At 37.5% G+C, this 26,798-nt stretch overlaps 1 protein-coding gene across 1 annotated transcript in view; it reads right to left on the bottom strand.

Moving 5' to 3' along the window:
- Positions 1 to 26,798, bottom strand: part of LOC126824006 (eukaryotic translation initiation factor 4E transporter) — a 42,048-nt gene that overhangs the window by 11,520 nt on the left and 3,730 nt on the right. The window contains exons 2-17 of the mRNA XM_050553089.2: positions 18,587 to 18,719; positions 17,988 to 18,061; positions 17,247 to 17,392; positions 16,764 to 16,914; positions 15,574 to 15,763; positions 11,886 to 12,279; positions 10,556 to 10,701; positions 10,056 to 10,185; positions 8,438 to 8,665; positions 7,531 to 7,647; positions 6,732 to 7,039; positions 6,258 to 6,362; positions 5,434 to 5,791; positions 3,992 to 4,086; positions 2,806 to 2,942; positions 2,118 to 2,220 (exon numbers count right to left, since the gene is read on the bottom strand). Of these exons, the coding sequence (XP_050409046.1) occupies positions 2,118 to 2,220; positions 2,806 to 2,942; positions 3,992 to 4,086; positions 5,434 to 5,791; positions 6,258 to 6,362; positions 6,732 to 7,039; positions 7,531 to 7,647; positions 8,438 to 8,665; positions 10,056 to 10,185; positions 10,556 to 10,701; positions 11,886 to 12,279; positions 15,574 to 15,763; positions 16,764 to 16,914; positions 17,247 to 17,392; positions 17,988 to 18,061; positions 18,587 to 18,718 (2,814 nt within the window). The 5' untranslated portion in view covers position 18,719. The remainder of the gene's footprint in view (positions 1 to 2,117; positions 2,221 to 2,805; positions 2,943 to 3,991; positions 4,087 to 5,433; positions 5,792 to 6,257; positions 6,363 to 6,731; positions 7,040 to 7,530; positions 7,648 to 8,437; positions 8,666 to 10,055; positions 10,186 to 10,555; positions 10,702 to 11,885; positions 12,280 to 15,573; positions 15,764 to 16,763; positions 16,915 to 17,246; positions 17,393 to 17,987; positions 18,062 to 18,586; positions 18,720 to 26,798) is intronic.

The following is a 26,798-nucleotide window of genomic DNA, read 5'->3' as shown; positions in this document are numbered from 1 at the left end:
GTACTATTAAATCTTGTGCCCATTCTAACTCAAACAACCTTTAGGATCATACACTGTAACCCGGGTACCATTTAATCTTGTGTATCTAGCACAAATTTCTTTCACATTCGTTTAATATCTAATCTTTGTTTAAAAAATTTTATACTTGTGTCCAGTTTAAAGCTGACCATTCAATTTTAGTAATGAGTGTCCAATATTGCAAGCATTTAATATCTCGATCACTGTTAAAAAATAAGCAACCCAATTAATTGTTGATGTATAATGATTAATTTTTTAACAGTAGTCAGGAAATTAAATACTTGTAAATTGGACACTCATTATCAAAATTAATCAGTGAGCTTTAAATTGGACACAATTAAATGGTACCTGGGTTACAGTTATAGGTTGCTTAAGGGTAATCATTACTTTTTTCCTTTTAATTATAATCTGAGACTCAATAAAATTAGCCTTTTAATTTACCAGCATAATATAGGATATAACAAAGATTCTTTAAACTTATCGAGACCAGAATTGCAGATTGATAGCTTAGTGTACTGCACTATAGCTATGTGTATTTTACCAGATTTACAGATTGATAGCCCAGTGTATTGTACCATAGCTAAGTGTATTGCACCATAGCTCAGTGTATCATACCATAGCTAAGTGTATTGTACCACAGCTAAGTGTATTGCACCATAGCTCAGTGTATTGTACCATAGCTTATATGTTTTTTTACCATAACTAAGCGTATTATAGTTTTGTACCATATAAGTGTATTGTACTACTGAACCTAGCTACATGTATTGTACCATGACTGTGCATTTACCATAGCTGTAGGTATTGTACCATAGCTAAGTGTATTGTACCATAACTATGTGTACTGCAAAATAGCTACATGTATTGTACCATGACTGTGCACTATACCATAGCTAAGTGAATTGTACCATAGCTAAGTGAATTGTATCATACCATAGCTAGGTGAATAGTACCATAACTAAGTGTATTATACCATAGCTAAGTGTATTGTACCATTGATAAATCTACTGTTTACTGACACGACTGAATTTGCATCCAAAAAAATACAATATGAATTCGATTCCAAGTAGAACGAAAATTGGAAACTGGTTCTTGAACAAAAATTAAATCATTCAAAAAAATTCATGCGAGAATTAACAAGAATATAAAAACTGAAAGGATGTCAAATGTAAAATTAGTTTGCGACGCTATTCACCCCATAGAGTAGATAAAATATCTTCATGTTGTTCTTCGGATGTAAAAAATGCTTAAATATAAAATGTATTTAAAATACTTCCAGACTAACATATTATGGCCATGTGTGCAATGAAAGTACACAAAACATTTTATGACAGCATGCAAAAATCATCCGCTTGTGAGGCACAACCATCTGTTTGAATGTCTTGTGTTCATTAGTGCAGCCGGGGCAGAACAGTAGGACCGTAAACCCTATTTCTGTTCAAATGTCATGTTCATCAAGTTGTTGGTCAAGATCATCCGTTTGTAGGTCAAGATCATCCGCTTGTCGGCCAAGGTCATCTGCTTGTCGGCCAAGGTCATCCGCTTGTCGGCCAAGGTCATCTGCTTGTCGGCCAAGGTCATCTGCTTGTATACCATGATCATGCGATGGAGTGCCATGATCAATCGATTGTATGTCATGATCATCCGATTGTATGTCATGATGACCTGATTGTATGCCATGATCTTCTGCTTGTATACCATGAATCCGAATGTATGACTTGATCATCTGACTGTGCCCCATGATCATCTGACTATGCCCCATGATCATCCGAATGTATGTCATGATCATCCGATTACAGGTCATAATCATCTGATTACATGTCATAATCATCCGATTACATGCTATGAGCATCCGATTTCATGTCCTCATTATCCGATGGTATGCCATGATCATTCGATTATATGCCGTGATCATCAGATTGCATGCCATGAACCTCTGCTTGTCGGCCATGATCATCCGATTGTATGTCTTGATTAACCGCTTGTATGTCATGATCATCCAATTTTATGTCTTGATTAACCACTTGTATGCCCTAACGATGATCAGACTACTGGCCATGATCATTCAACATAGGCTACATCAGATTCAATGCTTTACTGACCTTATTATTAGATGCAGTTTGTACTGTATTAGTTGTAGAGGAGATCATTGACTGGTTAGTCACTGGTCGATTCTGTCCACTTGTCAACCCTGGTGACTTTGCCCTGAAATATCCAGAAAATATTACATGGTAACCAATCAACACTAATGACTTCACTTCAGAAGTAACATATGCTATTTAATTACTCATGCCGAGAGAGGGAGGGAGAGAGAGAGAGAGAGAGAGATGGGGTTTAACATCAACTTGACACAAACTAGGTCATTTCGGGACTAATAAATGGTTCAATTTTATTTTAATAATTTGTTTGCGCATCGGTGTCTTTAGCAGTGGGAGGAAACCGGAGGACCCAGAGAAAACCCATAAGGTTGGACAGAAAACCCTACTCTATGCCACGTACAACCGGGGAATCGAAACCACACCAGTTGACTCAATGACAGACCGTATGATGCATCACGCATGCCTTAACCATTCGGCCATCCAACCCCCCATGCAAAAGGGGAGAAACTAGATTACTCATTAACCATACAACAGTGTATTTTATGGGAGCAGTTATTAAATAAGAATCTCAAAGGTTGTCAAATTCATGGTTTAATTTCGAATTAAAGTAACTATCCATTAAACTATCAATATTCAGGGGCCAATTGATCGGGGAGCAGTCGTCGTCACAGTAGACCTGTTTATGACTTACCTATCCTGTTGTTTCTTTAAGAAACGTTCTTTTTGATCTTCTAGCTGTTTTTTAATGAGAGCACTCTGTAAGATAGCCTGATTGTGGGCTATCAGTTCTTGAGGACTAGGTATACGATTCAACATTGTTGGTGATGTCTGAAAGAAAAAATAAACATTTCTGCATTTGTTTTCTATTGAAATATGGTTGTATATTGTCGTTGCCCCTGTCCGTCCGTCGATCAGACATTCCACAACTGCATGTGGGAGCTCTGATGGGTTAGGGGTTAGTTAATATCATACTGACTTCCAACTTATACACAGTATTCATGAGCCAAAGAAGCATTTCAATTGTCAACAATTTCAAATAATTACTGCTTGAGTTATGGTCCTTGACGAAGAAGCATTTTGATTGTCAAGAATTTCAAATAATTACTGCTTGAGTTATGGTCCTTGACGAAGAAGACTTTTTGATTGTTAACAATTTCAAATAATTACTGCCTGAGTTATGGCCCTTTGTGCCCAACTATTCTGCAACTTCCAAGGGTTATTTACGATTTGACATAGTGCATAGTGGACAGTGGGATACATCGTAGGTTAGTTTCTTTACAAGGGGGAGCCACGGTGACTTGCTAACCTAGTCCTGAGTTCACAAAGCATTCTCAGGCTTAAGTTGAGAACTTACTCAACTTTCAATCACTGTTTATGGGAAAGATCTTTGATCCAGATACACAATAATTTGCACATAGTTTCTTATTGAAGTTTTTGAAACATTAAAACAATAAAAGTTTAAAAAAGGGCTATATTTTAGTTAAAAAAAAAAAAAAGGGCGTACAATTTTGAGTAAATTCTTAACTCAGTCTGAGAATGCTTTGTGAACTCGGGGCTTGGAGGTTCCGTGTTTGATTTCAGTGTTGACCGAGAAAATTCATCTGGATTTTCCACAGGTTTCCCCTCGTCAGTAGTGTCAGGCAAAGGGCCTGGCAAGGGACAATGTATAGTTTGATCGGAGGTGACATTGAAGTGCACGTAAAAGAACTCTTGGAATTCGATATAAGAGTAGGCCTTAGTTCCTCTGTCCTGTCAAAATTTGCCTCATAGCACACTGCATGGCGCCTGTCCGTCTTCATTAGACCAGTCAGAGCAGAACAGTAGGACCCGAGACACCATTTCATTTCATTTTACAATAACAAAAATATGGTACTTACACTCAGTGTATTATTATTAGGCATTGCACGTCCAAGTTGTGATGGATGAATGGGTGATGGCGCATTTAGATGCATTGGTGGTTGTTGACTAAACACTGGAATAAATAATTTTAACAATTACATTTTATTGTGTTCAAGAGAGAAAGAGAGAGAAATGGGGTTTAACGTCCACTCGACACAGACTAGGTTATTTCGAACTTACATATGGTTCAATTTTATTTCACTAATTCGCTTGCATGTAGGGTTCTTTAGCAGTGGGAGGAAACCAGAGGACCCGGAGAAAACCCACAAGGTTGGACAGGCCAACCTACTCCTTGTAACGTACAACCGGGGATTCGTAACCACGCCAGTTGGCTCAATGACAGGCCTTACGATACAACACGCATGTGCTAACCATTCAGCCATCCAACCCCCCCTTATTGTGTTCAAACATTCCCAAATATTATAAAATTTAATCATACAGACATCTTTATGGATAACATTCGCTAGGTTTATTAACTGCAACGTTTGAATGAGGGTACTCTGTTCAGGGTTGGCGACTGCACAAGGACTGTCCCAAGGCTGATATTTGGTGTATAGGGGTAGCTTGGACTGGCGAATAACATTGGGAGGAAACCAAAGGACCCAGAGAAAACCCACAAGGTTGTACAGATGACACTAGTCCTTGGATCAAAACAATGCCACTTGAATCAATGTCAGAACTTATGATCTAAAGCGCATACAATAGATTCCCCAACATATACTCTTCAAAAAAAGTAGGGAATATTAAAATGCAAATACCTATGCAGTGATATGATAAATAGTCATGGACACTTGACATGCTTTGAGAGTATGTTCACAGATGAAGAACTTATCTTCCCAATAGAACAACTGAGCTGCACATGCGACACGCAATAGCGCCATACACGTGGGAGGGGTTCATTGTCAAATTTGACACTTCAAGGAAGGGTTGATGAAAACTGCCGTTTGCTGGTTTATCCTATCCATGTCTGCTTTCCTATCGGTTCTTGCATAAGATTTACTTTTTAGCGTATCTTTAATTTAGTGTGTTATGTTTAATTTTATCAGGAGACGTGTTCGTCAACGTCAACGGACAACACTGTAAGAATTGGCCATGGCACTGCAAGAGGAGTGGGTCAGATTGCCCCAAATCATGATTGGACAGTTGATTAGGAGCATGCCACAACAATTTGCTGAATGTCTGAGGATTGGTGGAGCAATTACTCATTAAGACAAAAATCAAAAACGTCCATTTTCAATTTAGACACTGCATCTCTTTGCGAGTGAAATGGGGTCGTCAGATAAGCCACCCATATGAACTGTTTATGTTCATGTGTAGGCAATTGGCCCGTTATTAACATACACTGGTTACCTCTAATAAAAACAGCAGTGCATTTCAGCAGTTTTGTATTGTTGAAGAGTATATATATACATGTACTTACTGATGGGTGAGGGTATTCTAGGAGCTGAAGGTTGTTGATGTTGTTTTTGTAGAAGATTATTAGCCATGATGGGTGTTGGAGACTGACCAATACGTGGAGTAGATGTATTATGTACAATGTTGGGTATCTGACCTACAGCAGGGGACGGAGGTTTCGTTATAATAGTTGGATTCTGCTGTAAGAAGTTGGCCAGCATACGGTCCTGGGCGATAGGACGTGGTGTGCCTGCCATCTGTTGTTGTGGGGGAAGCATGTGCTGGGGAAGCTGGTGGGGTTGAGAAGAAGGCTGTTGAAATCGCATCTGTGTTAAAGCCTGTTGCTGTAGGTGCATTTGTTGTTCCCGGTTCCTCATGACGGCCTGAAATAATACAGAAAAACAAAATGAGCACAAGGCATAAAAATATTAATAGACGTCCATGTTGTACCATGTTTCCGCCTATGTACAAAATTTGCAAAGGATGATGGATGTGGTAGGTATAAAATAATCGAGAGAGAGAGAGAGAGAGAGAGAGAGAGAGAGAGAGAGAGAGAGAGAGAGAGAGAGAGAGAGGTTTAACATCCACTTGACACAAACTAGGTCATTTAGGGACTAATTTAATTTCAATAAGATGCTAGCGCATAGGAGTCTTTAGCAGTGGGAAGAAAATGGATGACCTGGAGAAAACCTACGAGGTTGGACAGGTGACCCTACTCCTTGTCACGTACAAGCGGGGAATCGAAACCACGTCACTTGACTCAATGAAAGGCCTTATGATCAAACACACACATGCTAACCAATCGGCCACCCTATACCCTTCCCCCCCAGTGAATAGGAAGAGACATACCTCCATAAATTTACTGTTAAATTGACTAGTTGCCATATTGACACCAGGTGGCATTCCTGCTGTACTGGTCAATGGTGACATCTGTCGATTCTCTTGTGGCATCATCTACAATATATATATATATATGTATGTAGACACATCTTTAAAATCTCACAGAAAACCCGGACTATAGTGTGGTCACTAAAATGCTAGACAGCTACAGTGGCCCAGTGAGTAAGACGCTGGCTCGCTAACCGGTCATTAGCCAATAATAGAAATGAAATGCAATCTGATATATATTTTGTTTCATTTACGGGGATTGAACTTGTGACCTTTTGAAGAAATATTCGATGACTATGATCAGTTTTATATCTTTAACTATATAGCGAAACCACAAATGTTAATTTTCCAGTTTCAAGGAGTGTGCGAACCTTGAGAATCAACAGTTGCGACAATAAACAGAGGTTAAAGAAAAATGACCAAATATAGATATACCTGTGAATTGGGTGGCTCTGGTGATCCTGAACCAGCACCTGCTGTCATTAAACTAAGCAGTTTATTGAATGCTGTGAGATCTTCTTCAGACTTGTTATTTGATTGTTGTTGTTGTTGCTGCTGATGCATCTGTTGTTGCTGATGATGATGTTGATGATGATGCTGATGCTGCTGCTGCTGATGTTGGTGCTGTTGTTGCTGATGCATCTGTTGTTGATGCTGTATGGGGCTCATTCTAGCACTAGAACTGGGTGAATTCTGGTGAAATCCTGCTTCTAATTCAGCAACAGTTTTCAATCTACTGCCACCTGAAAAAATAATTGTTTCATAAAACCAGAGTTGCAACTGGACAAATGAAATGAAATGGAGTTGAGCGCTCTACTGTTTTGCTAATGACGACGAGCATACATCATACAGTGTTCTATGAAGGAAATTTTGGCCTATTCTTATATTGAATTCCAACTGCCAAGGGATCTTTTACGTACATGCCAGTGTATACACGGGAACTCAATTTTTCGTCCCATCTGAACGACTGGACAGATGTCATTGTCAGATCCTCCTTCCTGCACCACTGACAAGGGGGAAACCACGTCGGAAAATCGCGATGAACTTTCTCGGCCAATGCAGGGATCAAACACGCGACCTCCAGGCTAGCGAGCCAGCATCTTAACCACTTAGCCACCGTGGCTCCTGCAACAGGACAAAAGATAGGTTGCCTGGCAACAACACATCTACACCTATAGGTAAGATGGACTGACCAATAACTATACTCAATTAGTTTTTAGAGCACTATATGTACCTGCAGGACTAGATGTTCCACTCGAGGAACCAGAATCTTTTCTACTACCGAATAACATGGCTTTAAGGTGAGCTTCTGCATCTTGTGAACTAAACACACCCTGGTTGTTCGGAATAGCTGTAATATGTAAATCATAAAATTAACATCACTTTCACAACAAATTATACAAATTTCAAGCACAAGACTGATTAGAATGGGGGTTTTTTTTCGCAGAAGACCCCACTGAACTACAAAATCTGAATGATAGAGAGCGAAATGGGGTTTAATGTCCAATTAACAGAAATTAGATCAATAGGGTTCAATTTTATTCTAATAATTCATTTGCACATATGGGGTCTTTAGCAGTGGGAGATCAGCTCCTTGTCATGCTCAAGCGAGGAATCAAAACCAAGCCACTTGACTCAATGACAGACCTTACGATCTAACATGCACACATTAAACCATTCGTCCACACTGAACATAAAAACAACTACAAAATCGAAACTACAGTGAGAGAGAAATGGGGTTTAACGTCCAATCGAAACAAATTAGATCAATAGAGGACTAACTTATGATTCAATTTCAATTCAATAATTTGCTTGCGCATCCGGGTCTTTAGCTTTGTTAGGAACCGGAGGACCCAGAGATACACCCTCTCTCCCCACCCCCCCGCCCCCATCCCCAATATAAAATAAAATTTGAGGAGCGATATTCCTTGATCCAGATTCTTTCATCTTTAGAAAAGTTGACTGTACAAGTAGGACTTTAAACCACATTTCAATTAATTTTTCAAGTTTGGCACGCTGTTATGAAAGTTTAATTGATCACATCTTTGTAAATACTGAAAGGAACTGCATCTTTTTGGAACTAATATTCATTATCGCAATTCATCTTCAAAATGGCTTTAAAATGTTGACATAAAACTTACAAGCGTTGCCCCTATCCAGGTTCGGAGTGTTGGCCATAAACATGTGGTTTACATTAGGATTTAAGGCAGCCATATTTTTGTGGTGCAGAGCTGTCTCTAGTCTTGCCGTTTTATCTTCCATGTTGGAGAAATGAGGGAACATTGGGCCTTTGTCAAAAACATTTGGTATTGGTGGTGGAGTAGGGGAGGGTATCAAGGGTACTGGACTTCTCGACTCCTTCAATATATCTGAAATACATGTAAATATCAATCAATTAAAGATACATTATGGGAGATTAGATAAAGAGATGGCAGTTCTCGCTATAATAGTTAAAAACTAAATAGTGTAAAGGTAATTTGCTGAAAATTTCAGTCAAATTGATCCACTATGAGCCGAGAATGAAGCGGGTGAAATTTTTGCATAGTCTCGGTCATCATTACTAAAATCATTAATATAAACAGCATAGTCTCGATTATCCACTGTTTTGATTTAATAATCAATGGCCGTTAAGCGGCATATAGGAATCTAATCCAGCCAACATCGAAAGGCTAACCTTGACATCGAGAGTTTATTATGGTCTGGATAAGTTAATTAATGTCTAATTGATAATTTAGATAACAATTCAGGCCTAAAGAAAGACTTGTAATAAGCAGATTTTGCTCTTGCATAATGCATGTTTAAATATCTAAATTGTTAATAAAATATGCGAACATGTTTTTTTTTTCATTCTAAATCATTTCGATATTTCAATCTTGGCATCAGAGCAGGATTATTACTGAGCTGAGAGAGAAATTGAGATTTTTGCATGAATTTTCTGATGTCAGCTATAAGTAAAGGGGTGAGGAAAATCAACCTGAACCAAGCTGTATGCTGCATCCAATCGACACAAACCAGGTCAATTTGGAATTAACATGGACCTGGATAAAACCCGCAAGGTAGGACAGGTGACTTTATGCCTTGTCACTTAATAGTAGTAAACAAAGTGGGGGACCCCTCGGGACTACATCTTATCGTTAATGCCATCCAGTGCGAATGTTCTTAAAGTGTAAATCCATTTGAATTCATTGGCTTTCCTTACCGCATCGTTTTTGCAGTTATCTGGGTCAGTCTTAAAAAGCTCTATAATTTTAATCATAACATTTTTACTTGTATGTCCATCTATTCTAAGTTGAAGTGTAGTGCGACCGGCTTTGGCCTGTTGTGTCTAATATCTGCATAGTAGGGTATCGTAACCAAGCCACTTCACTATATGCTTGACCTTATGATCCAACACGCACGCTTTAAACCATTCAACTACCAAACAAATACCCCACCCCCTACATCTCTTCACGTTCAAACTGGAGAGAGAGAGAAATGGGGTTTAATTTTATTTCTATAATTCGCTTGCACGTAGGGGTCTTTAGCAGTGGGAGGAAACCTACAAGGTTGGACAGGCGATCTTACTCCTTGTCAAGTACAACCGGGGAATCGAAAACCCCGCCAGTTGACACAATGACAGACTTTATGATACAGCGCGCACATGCTAAACATTCAGCCATCGACCCCCACCCCCGTTCAAGCAGGGAATCGAAACCTTGTCACTTGACTCAAAGACAAGACTATGATATTGAAATTGATAATCATCATTAATGTCCTCACCATTAAGATATTCAAACTGATAATCATCATTAATAGAAGATCTTCTACTGTTCTCTTTACTACCTGTAGCTTGTGCAAACCATCTACTAAATCTACTTCCTGTATCACCTTCTGTCGATTCGGGTTCATCCTACAAATAAAATCAAATCAACTTTTCTGCAACCCAGGTTGGACAGAAGACCAGATAGAGAGAGAGAGAGAGAGAGAGAGAGAGAGTCCACTTGACACAAACTAGGTCATTTCGGGACTAACACATGGTTCAATTTTATTTCTATAATTCGCTTGCGCATAGGTGTCTTTAGCAGTGGGAAGAAACGGGAGGACCTGGAGAAAACCCACTTATATCAAAATCCAACTGCCAAGGGATCTTTTACGTGCATGCCAATGTATACACAGGACCTCGGTTTTACTGTTCAGATAAATAATTCATTTTGTGACGGGGAAATTTATATATAATTAATAACTATTAATCTATCATCATAGATCTTAAAAATACCTACATGCAACCCTGGAATGCTTCCAACGTGGAAAAATTGGTTGAAATCAAAGATTGAGTTGGACGTTGGAGATGGGCGTGTCTCAGCTGCTTCAGGAGAACTGGATTCGTTGGTCTCCAAACTTCCATTTCTATCACCAAAATTAGTACCTGATGAAAAAAAAGATTTAAAATTGGTCTATTAGCATTAAAGAAGCGAGAGAGAGAAATGGGGTTTAATGTCCACTCGACACAAACTAGGTCATTTTGGGACAAACATATGGTTTAATTTTATTTCAATACTTCGCTTGCGGGTAGGGGTCTTTAGCAGTTGGAGGAAACCGAAGGACACAGAGAAAACCCACGAGGTTGGACAGGCGACCCTACTCCTTGTCACATAACCATTCGGCCATCCAACCCCCCCCCCCCCATTAAAGAAGCATTATGGAAATTAGATAAAGAGCTGGCAGTTCTCACTATAATAGTTAAAAACTATAGAATGTAAAGAGAATATGCTGAAAATTTCAGTTAAATTGCTTCATTCTGAACCGAGATATTATCGATTGAATTTTAGACCTCACCTAGCCTCGATCATTATTACTCAAGTCAGTACAATAAAAAACATAGTCTCAATTATCAAGTTTTGCATTTAGTCATCAATGAGCATTCAGCAGCAGATCAGATTCAAATCCAGGGAAAATCTGACACATAAGATGGCATCGAGAGTTGATTATGGTCTGGATATGTTAAATACTGTCTAATTAATAATCTAGATAACATTTTTGATAATAATAATTTGGATAAGTTAAATAATATCTAATTAATAATTTAGGTAGCATTTCCTGTCTTAAGAAAGACCTGCAATATGCAGATTTAGCTCTTGCACAATGTATGTTTAAATATAGTGGCTATATCCTGCATGGGTTTATATTCAGATTGTCAAACATATTGCCATTTCATCGATTACATGTGACATCGATTTCATGTCCATATTCCAATAGACAAAACACAGAACATGGTTTGCATCCCAAGCAAGGGAAGTTTCTGTCATGCATTTCAGCTGCACATGTGCGTCAAGATATATCGCAAACAGAAGTTACTGTTCGAGTCAAGACTGCATTTACATTCCCTACATCCTGTTGTGTATAATTACAGGATGTAATTATCGATTTTCTAGAGAGACAGAGAAATGGGGTTTAACATCCATTTCGGGACTAACATATGGTTCAATTCTATTTCAATAATTTGCTTGCATGTAGGGGTCTTTAGCAGTGGGAGGAAACTTTGTAATACAACTGCTTTTTTCACCACCAAATTCAAATTTTTGTACAAAAAATTATAACAAATACATGTACCTTTGTCCTTTTCCTCTTTTTCCTCCTTCGTTTCCTTAGGTATGATCTTTTCTTTCTTTGGTGCTGGCTCCCTGACCTCCTCCACTTGATTCTCCTTGGCATCACCATCTCGCTCAAAACCTTGAAGTTCGATTGTATCTGACTTACTAGTTGGTCCAGCGGTAAACCATTCAGGCTCCTCTTCGTGATGATGGCTGCGTCTGCCAGAACTGTATCTATGGTTGTCTCTATCCCGGTTATAGTCTCGGTGTTGATTGTCTCTTGGATCACGGTTACGGAGATTTCTCGGATCTCGGTCTCGGGTATCACGCAGGTCACGTTCTCTATCACCTCTTTCACTACGTTCAACTCTGTTATCCCTATCTCGGATATCTCGCGAATCTCTGAAATCTCTCTGCAATAAACCATTTAAACTTATTAATTCATAAAATCTAAAGAGTCTAGCCAATCCAAAGTCTTGTATGAAATTCATTTATTGCTTCATTGAATGTCTGGATATAAAAAGCTATGAGAGTTTCCATGTAACCCAGGAAACCACATTAGTGGAGTAAATGCAATGTGAAAGCACTTAAATTGATGAAGTAGTCAACAAAATACAACAAAGATATATATATATAAATTTTATCGGTTATCTAAACACATTCTAAATTATTCAGATGTCAGAAAATCCTGTAAATTACACAGTGCTGTCAGTATTTGGTTTCTTTCTGAAACAATTGCATGAAAAACATAGCTTTTCAGTGACATTATTTCATATATTCTCTTCGTGCTTTTTTTATAGGTGCTCAAACGCTAAATTAGACAAGAGCATCGCTAACGCTGCAATATACGTCCACATTCCAGCTTTGATTGATATGGTACTTTTTAAAATGAAGAGAATGAAATATGAAATGGCTGTAATATGATCAGAGGCAAAGAAGGCTAGGCGTCGGGTTTGTTTTGCCAAATTTACAGACAAAATACTAACAATAAAGTGGGTGTGACACTGCCCCAGGAGGTCGGGGCAAGTATCAAAATAAATAGTTGCTGTCTTTATGGTATAAGGAATAAATATGCACATTTCAAGATGATCCATTCAGAATTGCAGCCTGTAGACGATAAATACAAAAACTGGGCGTGGCTCTGCCCATGGGGGTTGGATATGGAAACAATATAAATAGGAACCATCCTAAAGGTCTAAGGAATAAGTACACCAAGTTCCAAGATAATCCATTCAGAATTGTGGCCTTTGTCCGTTAAAGGCAAAAATAGGGCGTTGCTTTGCCCCTGGGCGTCGGGGCATTCACCAAAATCAATAGTTGATGCCCTTAGGCTCTAAGGAATACATATGCCAAATACCAAGTTGATCCCTTCAGAATTCCGGCCTGTAAACGATAAACATAAAAATTGGGCGTGGCTCTGCCCCTGGGGGTCGTGACATGCAGTTGTCGTCCTTAGGCTATAAGGAAAACATATCCCAAGTTCAAAGACAATCCATTAAGAATCGTGGCCTGTAGGCAACTCACAGAGACACAAAGAAAAAATGGGTGTGGCTCTGCCCCTGGGGGTTTGGCAATCACCAAAAAAATAGAGGTCAGCCTTAGGGTATAACGTATAAGTATAAACAAGGCATAGCAGGCTGTAAGTGACATACAGACACACAAAAAGAAAATGGGTGTGGCTCTGTCCCTGGGGGCTGGGCATTCACCACAAACAATGGGGATGTTCCTTAGGATAGAAGGAGTAAGTATGCAAAGTTTCAAGGTGATACGTTAAGAAATGCGGTCTGTAGATGACAAACAATGAATATAAGAAATGGGCGTGGCTCTGCCACTGGGGGTCGGGCATGCACCAAACACAATAGGGATCATCTTTAATTAGGGTATAAGGAATTCATATGAAATTTTTTCAAGACGATCGATTAAAAATTGTGGCCTGTAGGCGACACACAGACACACAAAGAGAAAATGGGCGTGGCCTTGCCTCTGGGGGTTGAGCATGCACCCCAAACGATATAGGGATGTTCCTTAGAGTACAGAGAATAAGTATGCAAAGTTTCGAGATGATGCGTTAAGAAATGCGGCCTGTAGACGACAAACAAACAAATACAAGGAATGGGCGTGGCTCTGCCCCTGGGGATCGGGCATGCACTAAAAACAATAGGGATCATTCTTATATAAGGAATAAGTATGTAAAGATTCAAGATGATAACTTAAGAATTGTGGCCTGAAGGCGACACACAGACACACAAAAAGAAAATGGGCGTGGCTCTGCCCCTGGGGGTTGGGCATGCACCCCAAACGATAGGGATGTTCCTTAGGGTACAAAGAATGTGTATGCAAGATTATAAGTTAAGAAATGTGGCCTGTAGACGACAAACAAACAAATACTAGAAATGGGCGTGGCTCTGCCCCTGGGGGTCGGGCATGCACCAAAAACAATAGGGATCTTCCTTGGGGTATAAGGAATAAGTATACCAAGTTTGAAGAAAATCCAGTAAGAATTGCGCCCTGTAGGCGACACAAAGACACACGAAAAGAAAATGGGCGTGGCTCTGCCCCTGGGGGTTGGGCATGCACCCCAAACGATAGGGATGTTCCTTAGGGTACAAAGAATGTGTATGCAAAGTTTCAAGATTATTAGTTAAGAAATGTGGCCTGTAGACGACAAACAAACAAATACTAGAAATGGGCGTGGCTCTGCCCCGGGGGGTCGGGCATGCACCAAAAACAATAGGGATCTTCCTTGGGGTATAAGGAATAAGTATACCAAGTTTGAAGAAAATCCATGAAGAATTGCGCCCTGTAGGCGAACCACAGACACACACACACACACACACACACACACACACACATACATACATACACACACACACACACACAGACAGGGGCGACGGCATAATACGTTCACATTATGAATGTGGACGTATAAAAATGTCACCACAATATGAAATGTTCTGCTCCAACAGGGCTAATACGGAAGGGGACCTGCATTCCAATTTAAAATCAAGGATTCTTTTACATAAAAGATGGGAAATGAAATGGGGTTTAACGTCCTAATGTTCTGCTCCTATACTGGGCTAATGAAGACGGGCATACAGCATACAACGTGCAATAAGGGAAATTTTGCCCGGGAGCGGCGCTGTGGCCTACTGTTATATAGAATTCCAACTGCCAAGGGATCTTCTACGTACATGCCAATGTATACACGGGTCACCAGTTTTTCGTACCATCCGAACGACTAGAGAGCTATCCTTGTCAGGCCCTCTGTTCTGCATCACTGACAAGGGGAAACCACGCCGGAAAAATCCTGATTAACTTTCTAAGCTAATGCAGGGATCGAACACGCGACCTCCACTCTAGCGAGCCAGCGTCTTACCCACTTAGCTACTGTGGCCTCCACGTAAAAGATGGGGGTTAGGTGGCCAAATGGTCAACGTGTACAGGTTGGATCAAAAGGTTTGTCTTTGAGTCAAGTGGCGTGGTTTTGATTCCACAAGCAGCAGGGTTTTCTTCGGGTCCTCCGGTTTCCCCCCGCTGTTAAATACCCCTATGTGCAACTCAAGAAATGACCTAGTTTGTGTCGAGTGGACGTAAACCCTGTCTCTTACGTAATAGTCAATATGCACATACAAACTCAACGGCTAGTCCTGCACCACCACTGCTAAAAATACTTGATAAATTTTGAAATCAACTATCTGTCAACTTACCCGATCATCGTAATCTCTTCTAAACCTATCATTCCTCTCGAATCTACGATCACCTCGCTCATCATGTCTGTCTCGTTCATCTATTCTATCCCGATCATCACGATCATAGCGACCACGATAATCCCGACCCTGATCTCTGTCAATCTGTATTCTACCACTGCCAATTCTTCTCTCTCTACGGTCTCCTCCTCTGTTGAAAGATTTTTAAAAAAGCAGAGATTAATCATTGTAACACAAATGGCCACATCAGCATGAAAATGTCTTATCAAATGATACAACAGCAGAACCTGTATTCAGCAGTCACTCAACACTGTAACCCGGGCATAATTTAATCTTGTGTATCTAGCACTAATTTCTTTCACATTCATTTAATATCAAATCTTTGTTTAAAAATCCATAAAAAATCACCATAAATTATCTAATTTGTACTTGTGTCCAGTTTAAAGGTGACTCATTAACTTTGATAATGAGTGTTCAATTTACAAGTATTTTATTTCCTGACCACTGTTCAAAAATAAATCATTATACATCAATAATCAATTGGGTTGTTTATATTTTAACAGTGATCGAGAAATTAAACGCTTGTAAATTGAACACTCATTATCAAAATTGAATGGTCAGTTTTAAACTGGACACAAGTACATAATAGGTGATTTTTGGTGATTTTAAACTATTTTTAAGAATTTTTAAATTTTTAAACAAAGATTTGATTTTGAATGAATGTGAAATAAATTAGTGCCAAAAACACAAGATTCAATGATACCTGGGTTACAGTGCAAGAGATGGTCATGACTGGCCTTTTAGTAGAAGTGGCCGAGGGGAGGCAAGTCATAGTAAAACCAAAATGGCAAATATTAACAGTAGCCGTTGAATAAATTTATAACTAAAATAATGATTACTGACTGAGTGACTGTCTTAGGGAGGTGACCATTCATTAAAGAGATGATACAATTATTGTCTAGCCCTGATTTCCATTACTACCGTTACGATAATAAACTTGATTATCCATTTTTACGATGACTGCATCGACCACAAAACGTATACAAATCTACTTATATCGCAGCCATCCGATGGCATCGAGAGATGATTAATAACGTCTAATTAATAACTCATATAACATTTCAGGCCTAAAGAAATACCTGCAATACATGTAGCTTTTTACGCCTGTTTAAGTACATATTAAAACCTACCGATCTCTATCATCTGCGTAATCAGACGTAGTACTCGACTGTCTTGCTAGACTACTAGTCTGACTGACATGACACCCTGTACCAAAGCTCCGCCTCTGTGGACTCAACACTATACCATCTTGTTCTTCTTTCAACCTTTCTTTAGCATCAACTATACATATAAATAAATATAGCTTTATAAATTACAGCGCATTATAGCTAGTGTGAAATGAAACAGGGTTTAAGTGAAATAAAATGGGGTTTAACATCCTACTGTTCTACAACAACTGGATTAACGAGAGATAGAGAGAAAACCAGGAAATCAAAACCTCGCCAGTTGACTCAGTGACCTGACCTTATGGTACAGCGCACATGCGTTAACCATTCGGCCATCCAACCTCCCAAATCATTACAAAAGATTGTGAAGCATGTGATGATGTAAAAGAACTGTGTTAACAGTTAAGGGCAAAAAACAGAAAAATCTTCATGGATAAAAGATATTACCTGCTGGTTTTCTTCTTAGTAGATCTCTATCCAACTCCAGTGGGCGTTTCCTCTCTCTGATCTCACCTAGAGTTATTGGAGATCCTTCTCTCCCTTCAGGATTGAAGGACTTACACCATTTTTCTGGGTCCCAAATACCATCAGCACTAAAAAAGACAAAACACAATTATTTTATAAAATGCAAGAGCTAAGTACATATTTAATGATTTAATACTCCAATAAGAGCAAATAATAATAAAACCTCTTAAAGATACATTATGTAAGATTTAGATAAAGAACTAGCCATTCTTGCTATAATAGCTCAAATATAGATACACATTATTAATATATTTCCACATTTCTTCTTTTATACAATTTCAATAAATACAGATCTATATTTCATTTTGTGTTTTTATGGCAATGTGGTCGTATATTGCTGTCGCTACCGTCCATCATCCACAATTTCTTGTGAACACTCTACAGCTACATTTATTATCTGATTGTTTTGAAAATGGTATATGTTGTTTACAATAGTGGCTATTTAATTTCAATAATTTCCGTTTATTTTTTCTGGAGTTATAGCCCTTGATTCACTTTGGTGCTCCTTGTGAATGCTCTAACGTGTAATGCAAAGTGAATATGTTGAAAATACCATTTAAATTACTTTAATAGTTTATTTTGAGCGAAGATATAAGCCTTTGAAAGTTTGACAAGATGCTACCGATAGGACGATTTTAAAATACAATTTTTATTTAAACTTACTTATCATACAATGGCGACAAGTATGATGGACGCTTCTTAGCACCAGCACTTTCTTGGATTTCCTGAAGTTTTTCCTGAAATTTAAACAATAGATATATTTAGCACAAATTACACAACATCTTGTTCCAGACACAGAAAAATGACAAATTGAACGGAAGTACAAGAGGAAAATTTTCTTTTATTACATTTTTAATTATAATTTAAAAATCTCTAAGAAAAGCTTTCAAGAAGAGCAACCATCAACTCAACACAAACTGTCATTCGAGACTAACATATGGTTCACTTTTATTTCAAAAATTCGTTTGCATGTACATGTAGGAGTCTTTAGCAGTGGGAGGATACCAGAGGACCCAGAGAAATTCCATGAGGTTGGACAGACAACATTATTCCATGTCATTCTCAAGCGCGGAATCGAAAACACCCCACTTGAGTCAATGACATACCTTACGATCTAACGTGCACACGTTACACCTTTCGGGATATAGTTTAAATAAAAAATATCGCCACGCGATTCCAATCAGCCTGAAGATTTGAATACGAACCCAGGATAACCAGGTGTTCATAGCCACTCTTATCCTTTATATTAAATAATACTTTACCCGATTGTATTGGTATTGGGGCATTGGACCAGGTGTATCCTTTCTCATGGGTTCCGATCTAACTTCATCATCTACACTACCACTACCTGTACTATCTCTACCAGACTCACGACCACCACCATCACGATCCATTCTGAAATACATAAACATAACCTTTTTATTGTAAAACTCTCGGAGAGAGAAATGAGGCTTAAAGTTAAACAAACATAATGTAAGAGCTAAATCTGTCTATTGCACCTCTTTCTTTAGGCCTGAAATTTTTTCTAAACTATTAGACATTAATTAACTTAAAGATACATTATGTAAGATTTAGATAAAGAACTAGCCATTCTTGCTATAATAGTTCGAAAGTAGATGATGTAAAATGAATAATTTGAAAATTTCATTCAAATTACTCTATTGCAAGCGAAGATATTAGCCTTTGAAGGTTTGACAGACGTGTGCAATAATTTCAACCACCGTACTGGTTGATCGCAGCTAAGTCTCGGTCCTCCATATTTGATTAAATCAAAGTATCGCTGAACCATTCTAATCTATTTAATATCGGAGAAATCTGATGCCATCGAGAGTTGATTAAGGCCTGGATCAGTTAAAGAAAGACCGGCAATAGGCAGATTTAGCTCTTGCATAATGCATGTTTAACTTATCCAGACCATGATTAACTCTCGATGTCATCACTAGCCTGTGATATTTAGCGGATTGGAATACGTTTTTTGAAAGATAATTAAAATGGATAATCGAGACTTTATTTTTATCGTACCGACTTCAGTAATGATGATCAAGGCTAGTCTAAAATTCAAAAGCTGTCAACTTTTTTATCTAATCTCACATAATGCCCCTTTAATCCATGCTAAAACTGACTCAAATTGATTATATCACATTTAAAGACGTATAGTCGTTCTTGCTACATGTATAAATATTGAAAATCTCAGTCAAATTACTTTATTCTGAACAAAATTATCAGTGTAGGTTTGGCCAGATAATCTTTATTGTCAAGTACCATTGCTACAATAATACATGTAAACAAATTCTTGATTATCAATTTTAATGTTCGTTAGTGTTACATGTAAATGGTTCAGATGTTCTAATTCATTTAGTCTCTGGTCTAGAGGTTTGATTATTTGCTTGTCATATGAACAAATGGGTAATTAATAATTTATATAACATTTGAAACAAAATAAAAGACGTGCGTTAGGCAGATTTAGCACTTGCATAATGATCATTAATTAAAGTGGCAAAGTCTAATTCATTTAGTCTCTGGTCTAGAGGTTTGATTATTTGCTTGTCATATGAACAAATGGGTAATTAATAATTTATATAACATTTGAAACAAAATAAAAGACGTGCGTTAGGCAGATTTAGAACTTGCATAATGATCATTAATTAAAGTGGCAAAGTCTCTAACTCAACAAGATATCATTCGATATCGTCGACATTGAAAACACAAATTATATGTCAAGTTAAATCAACATTGATGTTATGATCGAATGTAAATCAGTTTATATACATTCATATTACGTTATTATTATATGCGTTGCGACCCATTTGTGTCAATTTCAAGGCACCAAATATTAGTCGTTTAGCTCCTTTAAAGACAAAATAAAAATGTCAAAGTTTGATAATCTAACAGTTAGGGAGGAATGTCAATAGATTTCAGAAAAAATCCTTTTATCCAAACTTGCAATTGTGAAATTCTCAATTCATTATATCTTAACAGAATTGAATCTATTCGAACTGATATTCCTAAGCGATAAAACTTTTGGAATACTGTGGTTCACAAGACATTAACAATCCTTACGATCAGAGGCTTCAACAAAACTTCCACTGTTCAAACACACCTCGTGCAATATGTTCAATAAAAGAGAACATTTAAATTAGGCGTTAAAAATCAATCAATGAAATTAACCGTTTCGTTATTGATCACTATGGTCACCATCTATTATGATTATAGGCTATTCTTAATACAATTGGGGAACGGAAAGTTTTACTTTTAGAAGACTGATGACAGAATTAACACAGTTATATTGGAAAACAATCACTGGTTTATTATACACATGCTACACTGTTTATCTATATGTATATATAATTGTAGTGTATCCAAGTTCTTTGTCAGTAAATATGATTCACTACAATCACACACACTTTTCTCAGAAAAGTATTTATCGGGTGGTTATTTCCAATAAAAGTATGGCAATTTTGGTACATGTATATGGAAAGTAGAAATATCCAATCTTACTAGAAAAATACGGGATTCCCTGAAAAAACACTCATGCAGCGCATACAGGACAAAAATGTACGGGTTACCCTAATTGACAGCCCGATGATTAGGAGTGTTTGCACGCGTGACGTCAAAGGTTGCCCGCGGAGATTGAGCGTTTGATGTACATGTTGATAAACTTTATGAAGAGTTAGACGTACAACACTTTCTAAGATAAAAATCGTGGAAAAAAACGTGGGCAGTGGATAATCCGCAGGAGGGGGGAGGGGGCATATTTTACTGGGTTAAACTAAAACATCACACCAATACAATGTTTATCATGTTTAAGTCAGGGGGTGCCGTATTCATATTTTTTTCATGACTTTTACATATCGAATGTAACACGACAAAGAGAGTTTAGTAGGGGAATTTTTATGAGGAGGATCCAAATGAGACAAAACTTGATCACATAACTTTAGTTTATGAGGATGCATATTTGACAATCACCTTGTTAACTACAATATACACATTGACATTTACAAGAAAGTTGTATAGATATTTAAAGTATTTTCTACATTTTGTGTATTATAAATGGATTTCCAAAAGTAAACATAAGTGTTTGTGTTTTAATTTGTACATTGTTTTATACAGATAGAATCTTAACTAATCCTAATAATTGTTGTAAATAAATAGGAGTTAGGGCCTACTATGTAAATTTTTGGGGGGTCCAAGTATATTCAGACCCCCTCCCCCCAGAAAAACAATTGAGGGGGGCGAATCCCCCCGGCCTCCCCCCCCCCCATGTGTGACACCCATGGACACAAACATGACCTTGTTTGATCGATTTTTTATAGCCAGGTATTCCTTGACAATTGCAATGTTTTGAGAAGGATTTGAAGCAAAATTATGATAAATTAATTAGTTTGAATATGTTTTTAGTCCAAATATATCATCAAATCACCCAGTTTGTATGAGGGAATGTATTTTTAAATGCCACTAAAGGATTAGACTGATGACCTGGCGATCGTGCCCTATGTAGGCTAATAAGATTAAAAACAGAAATTTTTTCCATTTATTTGATTGGTTATAACTCCATTAAGATCTGATGACGTGTTCTTGAAAAGTGCATTCTGGGACTGTGATGACAGCATTGATTAGAGAGAGAGAGAGAAATGGGATTTAACGTCCACTCGACACAAACTAGGTCATTTCGGGACTAACATGGTTTAATTTTATTTACATAATTCGCTTGCGCTTAGGGGTCTTTAGCAGTGGGAGGAAACCGGAGGACCTGGAGAAAACCCACGAGGTTGGACAGGCGACCCTATTCCTTGTCACGTACAACCGGGGATTCGAAACCACGCCAGTCGACTCAATGACAGACTTTATGATACAGCGCATGCACGCTAACCATTCAGCCATCCAACCCCCCAGCATTGATTAGACATTCAATCAAATGTATTTCAAAATATTTCGTGGAATTTTCAATATCCTAGGTCCCAAAGCATCAACCAACCAGAAAATGCTCATCTTCGAACTCCATCACCTAATGAACGCCTACACCAAGTTTGAACATTCTACCTCAATTAGAAGGAGAGTTATTGTGTTCCAAAGTATTGACCAATCAAATTGCTTAATGCTCATAATCGAACTTAGTCAAGGTATTGATGTAATGAAACTATACTATACACTAAGTTTCATCACTCTCACTTAATTAGAACTAAAGTTATTGTGTCCCAAAGCATCAATCAAATTGCTTATCTCTGCTTACCCTCAGCAGAAAATGCTCATCTTCGAACTCCATTAAGGAATTCACCTACCCTACATGTAATAAACACCAAGTTTGAACATTCTAGCTCAATTAGAAAGTTATAGTGTCCCAAAAAGTGTGACAGACCAATTTAGTAACCTACTTTCTTTGAAAGGCAGGGAACAAAAAAATAGTATGACATCAATTGCTATCTTGATTAGATCAAAATATTATGATCTAGGCATAAACACTTAAGATAATCTTGCATTGTGTCACTATTACATAAGAAAATATCTCATGTTGAGCCTCAGGTGAACTAGTGACCTATTAAAGTAATCTTATCTCATATGGTTTCTCTGACAACAGGTTATTACTCTTTATTTCAAGCATAATTACATGTAGGTCAAATTCAAAATGCACTTAAATCTCACATTAAATTAATATTTAAAAAATCAAAGTGCCAACACTATCTGGCCAGCAGTCGTTGTTGTTTGTATTTTAGAGGAGAGCTGAAAAAAGCTCCTATTAATTAATAAATTGAAAAAAATCACTTTCCTAAAAAAAATAATCTTTCAGAGGCATTTAATAACTGGATAGAGCAATACACAAAAACTGTACGGTATTGGCTTGATAAGGTCGCCCAAATAAATTAAGTAGCTGTTTTTCCATAAGTAGGGTGGCCCATGTACTCACAGAAATACAGTCCACCGCTGATAGTTCGAGACTACCACTGAAGCGTGCACATTCGCCGTGCCGAGACCAACTTTCTGACAGTTTGATACTATAAATAGCCATGGCACGTGCAATTCTCTACAAATCTATCAACTATTACAGCCGTAAAAAATTTATTGTTGACGATTTTGGATAGCAGTTAAATTAAGCTTCTTGGTTATTACAGCAGATTTAGAAATTACGTTCGTTTCATTTTTTAAATCGCTTTATCATTAACTGTACCGTTAAGAGCGGCATCTTTTGGTTTAGTACAAATAATATATCTGAATCACTCGGGTTAGGCAGGAACATGATACTAGCAGTAGTTTCAGTTTACTTTTACAAGCTTCTTAAAACGATTGTTGAGCTACCTAACGTGCTTATTTCTAAATTCAATTTCTTGTTCTAGCTTTCTGTTACGTTTCGTAAAAAAGTAGTCTTGATTATCCCGACCTGTCAATCAGACGTAGAATGGTCGATAGACTGGTTAAGCGAGACTAATTTCAAAACAAGGGCACGTAACCTATCTTTTACTCAAAAGTGTCTGGATGTTATGGACGACTCTTGGAACCAGTTTTCAGTCTATTATTTATACATGATTAATGGTCATAGCGTATTAAGTACAACATGATCGTTTATTTAGTGACTATAATTGTGTGAAACTGATTTGAGGCTTGGCATATATATAAATATTGTAGCGTAATTGTCGAGATATATGGAGATATTTATTTATGGTGGGTCACCCTACCATAAGTATGTGTTTTTGTGTATCCCCCTGAAAAAGCTCTCCCAGTTTCGATAAGAAGAGTGATTTAGAATTAAGGCGAGTGATCTAATATTAATGAGAGTGATTATTTGTACATGTATATACGGGAAATTGTTCTGAAGATCAATAACTGCATGTTAGGGGATCATTCCTGGTTACATAAATGATAATAAAAACCCAATGACTTTCTAAAGGAGAGCGATTTTCAACTTTAAGGAGGAGAAAAAACTCCACTTGATCGAAATTCAGGTGAGCGGCAGGCGCTTTTGAGCGATCGCTCGCCCTAAAAAACAATGACTGCTGGCTGGACCATCAACAATCATCCAATCAAGTATACAAATGTACCAGTATTATACATTATATTAAAAACAGAATTAAGTATATGTATTGGTTCATTTCAATCAGTATTGATGTTATCTTGCTGTGACCAAATGGGATTACAATCTCCAATATTTAAGACACAATGAACATTTTAAAATCAAGACTGCGAAATCATTTTTGGGTTAAAAGTTTTATTTACTCTACTACATTCAGTAGCAAGACTAAAAAAAAACAAAAAAAAATAAGCCAACAGTGAGGCTGATGTCCCCTGCAGAAATCTCAAAAAAAATAGATGACACATTAATTATTAGAACATTTATTTTTTTCAAAAGTATCAACAAGCAATCAAACTACACACTAAGTTTCATCACTCTCTATCAGATAGAATCAAGATTATCTTGTCCCAAAACATCGATCAATGAAATTGTTTAACTCTGCTTAGCTTTAGCTTGAAATGTTAGTGTTGAAACTACTATTCGGATATTGGTTAACGGATACAAAAAAAGGGTTATCCGAATCATTTAACTATCCGTTTACTATTCGTTACAATATATTCTGACATTCTGTATGCTCTATATTTAGCCATTTTTACGTCTGATTACTTTGAAATTTTCCCCAATTGAATTGATCACGTACGCAGCTCTGAGCATAAATGTCAACATTATGCGTAATATTTAGTGATAGTAACTAATAAAATTATTAATGCAGTGCAACGAAAACAGTAGTCTAAATAAAAAAAATATTCATTCATTCCCTGCGCTAGTTTACGGCATACGAGTTTAGACCGTGTTTTGACTTCCCACAATGAAATTTATTCATAACGACCTAGGTCACGTATATTCCCACCCACTGACTGGTTCAATAGTAGTAGATTATCAGAATGAGGCAAACGACCTTGCCGAAATAAATGGCACATGGTTTTATTTTACTTTTTTCATTCGTGTTGATTGAGCAAAATGATAAGTGTGAGGGTGCGGATAACAGGAGTAGTTATACTATACAAATTCCTTCACCTCACTGATTTTTTGGGATGTCAGACCGATGTCATAGATAGTCTTAATAATTACGGCTAAAGGTAGGCACGTTTTTTTCTTCGCGGCTCAAACAATTTGCAAATCGAAAGTACGATTTCATATAATTCATACACGGCATACACAGACACTCATAAACATTGAAACAAGTAAGAAATTATGAGTACCGGTATATGAACTTTTGATGTAATTTTGTTCAAGAATTTCACGTCTCCGAATTATCCGAATAGTATTCGGACAGCCAACAAAAGTATTTGGATCACAAATCTCGATCCGATTTTCAACACTAATGTTAATCATTGAACTCAGTCAAGACATTCACCTAATGATCATCTACAGCAAGTTTAACCATTCTACCTCAATGAAAAAAAAAAATGTTGTTACGCTCCAAAGTCTTGACCAATCAAAATGCTTATCGCTCCTTAGCCTAAACAGAAAATTCTCATCAACGAACTTAAGTCAAGGTAATGATATAATGAATCTATACTCAGGAATTTCATCACTCTCACTTAATTAAAACTAAAGTTATCGTGCCCCAAAGCATCAACCGATCAGATTCCTTATCTCTTCTTACCGTAAGCAGACAATATTTATCATCGAACTCCATCAAGGAATTCACCTAATGAACACCTACACCAAGTTTAAACATTCTACCTCAATTAGAGAGATCGTTATTGTGTTCCAAAGTCTCGACCAATCAAATTGCTTATTCCTCTGCTTACCCTGAGCAGAAGATGCTCATTATCCAACTTAGTCAAGTTATTGATTTAATGAAACTATGCACCAAGTGTCAAACCTCTCACATAATTTGAACTAAAGTTATTGTGTCCCAATGCATCAACCAATCAAATTGCTTATCTCTGCTTACCCTAAGCAGAAAATGCTCATTTTCGAACTACATCAAGGCATTGACCTAAAAAAAACACCTACAGTGACCTACACCAAGTTTGAACATTCTAGCTCAATTAGAAAGAGTTATTATGTCCCAAAAAGTGTGACGGAAAGACAGACGGACGGACGGACAGACAGACGGACGAAGCCATTTTAATAGTCCCCTGCTTTCTTCGAAAGGTGGGGGACAATTTAAAGAATATAAAACCAAAAGATATTCAAAATATAGTGAAGAAATCTAATGCTTTTGTCTCCATTAAAACCTCTAACTCCAAAAATAGTAGCCAATCATAATTAGCAATTTACAGGTAAGGCAGTGGATTCGATGTAGTTTTATTTTTCTACAAAGAGAGGCTTGTTTTTTTCATTATTTCATATAACCTGATACTGATAGTACAAAAAACAAAACGCACACAAACTGACTTTACGTGGCATAATTTGTGATTGAAAAACATCATCAGAAGCCCAGTATCGCTGTGTCAACGTTCGGTCGAATACCTACACATGTACAATGTACTACTAGACTGTACACCCTCAAAACTTTG

The sequence above is a fragment of the Patella vulgata genome, chromosome 6 (genome assembly GCF_932274485.2).
Source record: "Patella vulgata chromosome 6, xgPatVulg1.2, whole genome shotgun sequence".
NCBI lineage: Eukaryota > Metazoa > Mollusca > Gastropoda > Patellidae > Patella > Patella vulgata.
The sequence above is the reverse complement of the archived record's forward strand: the minus strand, read 5'-3'. Positions and strand labels throughout refer to the sequence as shown.